Raw genomic sequence first — 5763 nt, forward strand, 5'->3', positions numbered from 1 at the left:
ATAGTTCCGCCATTGAAGGAAGGCGTGTACGTAGTTTGGCCAGTTCAGTGAACACTTAGCTCGTTAGTGTTACCGTTTCCTAACAGGTTAGTTGTGCAGTTGTTACTAAGGTGCAGTTTTGTACCACCTTAGCTCTGGACAGTGCAACTGCTCTATGCACTAACCCCAACGACAGATGGTTGGTACAACGTCTACGTCGCACGAGCACAGCCTCCGTTGGGCTGTGCCCCTCCCACGTGATACAACGCACGTTCATCCATTACTATAGCGTCCTTACGGATCTGCCAAAAACGAAAGTGGGGTAAAAACAAAACAAACGAAAATATGCGATCCATAGATAGTATTTTATTCGGGAATAATTTACATTATGCCGAACAATAAATCTCGGAGTCTGTCTCGACGTCCGAGTGCATGGTCCGTGTTTCAAAAATTACAATCGGGGTGGCAGATCCGTGTTTCAAAAATTATAATAGGGGGAATTGTACAAAATAATCCGTCTAAACAAAACAAAACAAAACGAAAATATGCGATCCATAGATAGTATTTTATTCGGGAATAATTTACATTATGCCGAATAATAAATCTCAGAGTCTGTTCTCGACGTCCGAGTGCATGGTCCGTGTTACAAAGATTACAATCGGGGATTGTACAAAATAATCCGTGTTTCAATTTACAATCAGCGGGATCGTAAAGCACAAACAAACGGCACAACCGTGCTCAAAATGTGATCATGGTCCGTGTTCAGAATACAGTCAAGCCACTGTTAGGCGAAGCTGTCCCCTGTCCGTTATTTACGTCGGGTTCTCTTGCTGATGGGTGTCGTCGGGGCTGTGTGAGTAGAGGTCTGCACGCCAATGCTCCTCTTACCTCGTAGCATCATGCGATGATGAAAAGCCGCAAAACACTCGCCCTCGTGAAGATGAACCCCGCACAGACTACATCCTTTGGACGTCTCAGACAGTCGTCCGCTCGCAGTGGTCTTACCCTCTCTGCTACATACTTTACAGCATTTCTGCCGCCCCTCCAAACGGCTGACAACGGCTGATTTTGTGGATTGATGTACGAGGCAAGAGAAACAGTGGCCTCGACCTCTCTCACACTGGGCTGCGATCGCCCACAATAACCGCCAATGAGTTGTTTCCCGACACGCAGATGAAACATCTTATGGGTCAGCTTACTATCAGGGTGTACATGCTTGAAGCATATATATGCATTTACCAGGGCAACATCAATCAGGTAACATGCCAGATATGTCCACCATCTGTGGTTCTTGCGCCCAGTGTGAAAGTACTTGCGCTTCTGGTTGGCTCGGTCGACGCCTCCCATGTACCGGCGATAATTATACAGCGACAGAGGCACTTGTCGCCGCTCGTCTCCCTCCCCCACTGGCACGCACTCCAAGGGTGGATAGACCGTATTCAAGATCAGCACCTGAGCGTTACTATCCTGATAAGCAGTGATGTTAAGACGAGAGTCCGTTCTGGTCGTGGCTTTCATATCCCCAACAGACAGAGGAAGGCGCTTCCTCTTACCCGGCGGAATTAATTGAGGGGGCATGGTGCGACGATTACGGCGGTTGAAACTCCCGACCATGTAGATCCCGGTCTCCATCAGCTCTCTAGCAGTAACGACCGTGCTAAACAGGCTATCACAGAATAGGCTGTGATTATATCCACAGAATGGCTGGACCAGCTCCATCGTAATTCTTTTCACCACACCTCGCTCCTGCCGTCTCCCATCAGTCCGATCCCGATATTTCACACCTAGGTACGGTGCAAAGTTAGCTATGTATGCAGTGGTGGAGTCGCACAGCTGCCATATCTTGAAACCGTCTCGATCAGGCTTATGCGGTAATCTCTGCTTAAATTTAGAACGGCCCTTAAATCGCACCATGCCCTCGTCGATGGAGATCTCTCTACCCATCTTATAATTATTTACGCACCGGTCAACTATGGGCTCCATCCATGGATTGATTTTATACAGGGGATCCTCCTGACACCGACGTCGGCGGCGTGCCTCATCAGGATCACGACGTGGATCGTTCTCTGGGTCTGCCAGATGAAAGTATCGCATAAGCTGCTGAAAGCGACTGCGGGTAATCACAGTAGAAATACCCTGGTTTCTCAGAAAGGGATCGCTAGACCAATAATCCTCCACTGATGATTTACGGTCGATACCCATACAGACTAAGACGCCAATGAACGCCTGCACCTCTCGGTAGTCAGCGTTACGCCAGTATTTATCTATTTTCCTAGCGATATGTCGCTGGTGGAATTTGGCGTATTTATTAGTCTCGTCCTTGGCCAATCTGATCAGTGTAGCTGGAATAAACTTAAAAAAGTAATCGAGCTCACGGGCGTGGCTGGGCAAGGTGAAAGTCGGTCCTCTCTCATGGTCAAAATTGGTCTCCTCAAATATATTAGCATCGGTAGTCTCCGACATACGCCAGACAGGAGGTGTGTCGTCCTCCGCCAACACAGCAGCAGCGTCATCATCGTCGTCAGAGCTTGCCTCACCTACGTACTGCCTGTCATAAAAGTCATCGTCCTCTGCCGCATCCTCGTCAACCTCCGAGTCGGACTCAGCGGTGATATCACCGTCGTCTGGGCGTCTGGGCCTGAACTCGCCCGTAGCGGCATCAAGGATCATATCTGGCTCAAAATCAGGTGGGCTATCCTGATAACGAACCCTCCGCACTATCTTTTTCGGCGGGGACATCGCAGCACACGAAACTATGGCAGGAGCGGGCTCGGCAGCCTCTGCTGATGACGAGGACTCAAGCTCTTTCGCACTGGGCACAGGAACCTCTCCTGACGCAGGATGAGGGCTCATAGTAGCAACAGGTGGTGTCTCTCCCGGAGCAGCCGGGGGAGAACCAATGGCATCAGCCGTCTCATTACTCACTGTCTCACTAGCAGCAGCAGACGTAGTCTGTGCAGGTGAAGTATCTCCCACAAGAGCAGATGTAGTCTCTGCAGGTGAAGTAGTCTCTCCCGGAGCAGCCGGGTGAGAACCACTGGCAACCGGTGACCCGTCATCATCCTCATCGGCAGAACGATCGGTCTTACGTTTACGCTTACCACTGGGTTTTTCAGCCGGAGATGGCTTCGCCTTACGGAGCGTTTCTTGCCCGACTTCTTAGAACGTTTACTAGGGACATCACAACGATCGCTACCACTACCGCCCGGAGACTCTGCATCTTTGAGCTTCAGTCGTCTGCTCGCCTTCAGAAAACTTTTGCGGTCCGTCAAGCTCATGTCTGGAACAGTGTCGACAGACTAGCAGGTCCCTCCCTTTTAAAGCCACAGGGAAACAAAGCCCTGGACATGATTGGACGCAGGGGTGTTAATATATGCATCCACCTGTTATTATAATGGACCTACGGCAATCAGTCCACCAACCGGCGCTGACATTCCTACCCGTCATGTAAATTGCCTGTCCGCCACCATTTGATATGCTAATAATACTCATTTGCGATGCAAATCAATCGAGCACTTAGCATAACATAGTCAATGTCATTAGCATCTCAACTTGACATTCCGTCCAGCTGGGTACGTGGCATGCGCACCTGCCACCCAAGGACGTTGCCCAAGCCCATGTTTAGTACGGGTGGGAAACCCGTATCTTTAACCTCATGTCCCTTCTAAGTACGCCTGCGCAGGGCGTATTGTCATCCAAGTCGGTGACAAGCCAACCCGACAGATTGCCCATTAAGCAGTAATGGACTGGCCGTCTCGTTCTTGTACGGCAACGAACAGTGCTTCAGCGGCTTGTTTAGGTCATAACCGTCGCCTGCCGAGCGGCTTACCCAACTAAGGCGGTCAAAGATGAAGGATGCCAAAATTGTCAACGGCTGTCTCGGCCTCGTCCGTTGGGCAAACATGGCTCCTTCAAATAACGTGGCCAGCACGTCTACGTCATCAGCGGTGATGACGACCCGTCATTGACGCCCGAGTGCGTAAAACTCGGAATATACCGACAGGTACCTCTACCTGAGTCGGTCATACTACGGTATAAACCAAACACAGGTCTGCCAACTCCCGTTAGACTCGGCCGTTAGCCGAACTTCACAGGGACAACATAGGCGTAACAAGTCGGTGAACAACGGTTCACGCACCTAACCGCAGCCGCCAAGTCGGTGAACAATGGTATCAAATTTTGAGGCCATGTTCCTGAATGGCAAGGCTGAGGCGGTGTGTTTCGTTGCACGGCTTGAACGTCTAGAGCCAAGTGCAGCCGACAACGTCCGACATCTGAGTGGGTAGTCTTTTCGAGAAGGTAACAAGTCGGTTAAAAGCGGTGGTTACCCTTCACAAATGTCGCTCAAGTCCGTTCGGATCAGTTCCATGTCAGGGACTAATCAAGCCGAGTCCGTCAAATCCGTCCGCACTTCCCGTCAATCAGGACCAAGTCCGTGATTTTCGTCTCGCACCATTGGCAAAAAATTGCACCGCCAGCTGAGGCGGTCTTAGGCGGTTGCCTTCGAGAAAGCCGAGTCGTCAAATCCGTCCGCACTTCCGTCAATCAGGACCAAGTCCGTGATTTTCGTCTCGCACCATTGGCAAAAAATTGCACCGCCAGCTGAGGCGGTCTTAGGCGGTTGCCTTACAGATTAGCGTTGCCGAGACGGTCAATTTCGGCCGCAATCTATGTAGTGCCTCAGAGCCAAGTTACCCCAAACTCCGCTAGAATACGTCAACGTGCTAACCTGCCAAGTACGCTACTCGTCCCCCCCAAAAAAACCAGTCCCCCACCGGGGTGGGGGACTGGCTGGGTAGCTTCCGCACCTTTCCCTGTCCTTGGACTCTCTGTGAACCCATTTCGAGAGCAAACGCCGTTCCTCGCCCAAAACCTGTCCTCGAACGACCCCTAGCGCGAGCAAGGGTTTGCTACACGTAGTTCCGTCGACTAGGCAGGAAAGGGGGTACCAAAAAGTAGCCCGATTTCCACCGCCTTGGCAGGATAACGGCCGTGGCTGCTCAGATTCTAGCTACACCGAATTTCAAGCGGATTTTCACCGACTTGGCAGGAAAAGGGTTAATGTAATTCTCTGCAACCGCAAGCGTAGTTGTGAACAGTCACGAACATCAATGTCACAGTTTTACATTGAACACTCCGGTTGTTCAGACTACCTGCAAACACTGTCATATGCTAAAACTGACAGCATCGATAATGTTGTAAAGTGCACGGTCCCTCCACAAAGTGATTGATCATAGTTGAGTGCCCTCACGAGAACACTTCCGTGTTTCATTTCAAGTGTCGAGAGAGGCTACGCCTCGACAGGGGCGGTGTACGAAAAGGAGGTAAATCTCTTGGCATGACACTGTACATAGACAGTCTTTACACAGCTGCAATATGAAAAACTGACAATATATTCAACATAATCACGAAAACGTTGCAGCCGAAGGTCAAAGTGTTTCAACTTGACAGTGACTGTGTGGAAAGCGAGTTTGACGAGTTACACGAGAGACACGCTTTACACGGAGCCAAATAAATTGCCCATATCAGCGATTAAAATGCGACCTCACCTCATCATACAGGTGCTGGATGACCATCTCTGTTCCAAAATGATCCAATTTTATCTGAAAAAGAGGTTCGAATTACAAGGCTGGTCAGAATCCGATCGAATTCTCCAAGAATCTTGCTATATGGACTATCCCCTTGCCGCCATGTCAGTGTAAATTTATTGATGATGATTGGTTAAAGTCACCCATGTGACCGTCATATGATTGATCTGGGCATGCCCAGTTATAAAGGTTGAAG

General features: G+C 50.0%; 1 protein-coding gene across 4 annotated transcripts in view; it reads right to left on the minus strand.

The window, feature by feature from the left end:
• Positions 1-5763, minus strand: part of LOC139140254 (serine/threonine-protein phosphatase 6 regulatory ankyrin repeat subunit A-like) — a 70341-nt gene that overhangs the window by 64273 nt on the left and 305 nt on the right. For 3 of the 4 annotated variants that reach the window (XM_070709373.1, XM_070709370.1, XM_070709372.1), the window contains exon 2: positions 5529-5582. In XM_070709373.1, coding sequence (XP_070565474.1) covers positions 5529-5582 — 54 coding nt within the window. Of the gene's footprint in view, positions 1-5528; positions 5724-5763 lie in introns of those variants that run through there. The other variant, XM_070709374.1, reaches the window with a different exon arrangement.

This window comes from Ptychodera flava, chromosome 9 (assembly GCF_041260155.1).
Source record: "Ptychodera flava strain L36383 chromosome 9, AS_Pfla_20210202, whole genome shotgun sequence".
Taxonomy (NCBI): domain Eukaryota; kingdom Metazoa; phylum Hemichordata; class Enteropneusta; family Ptychoderidae; genus Ptychodera; species Ptychodera flava.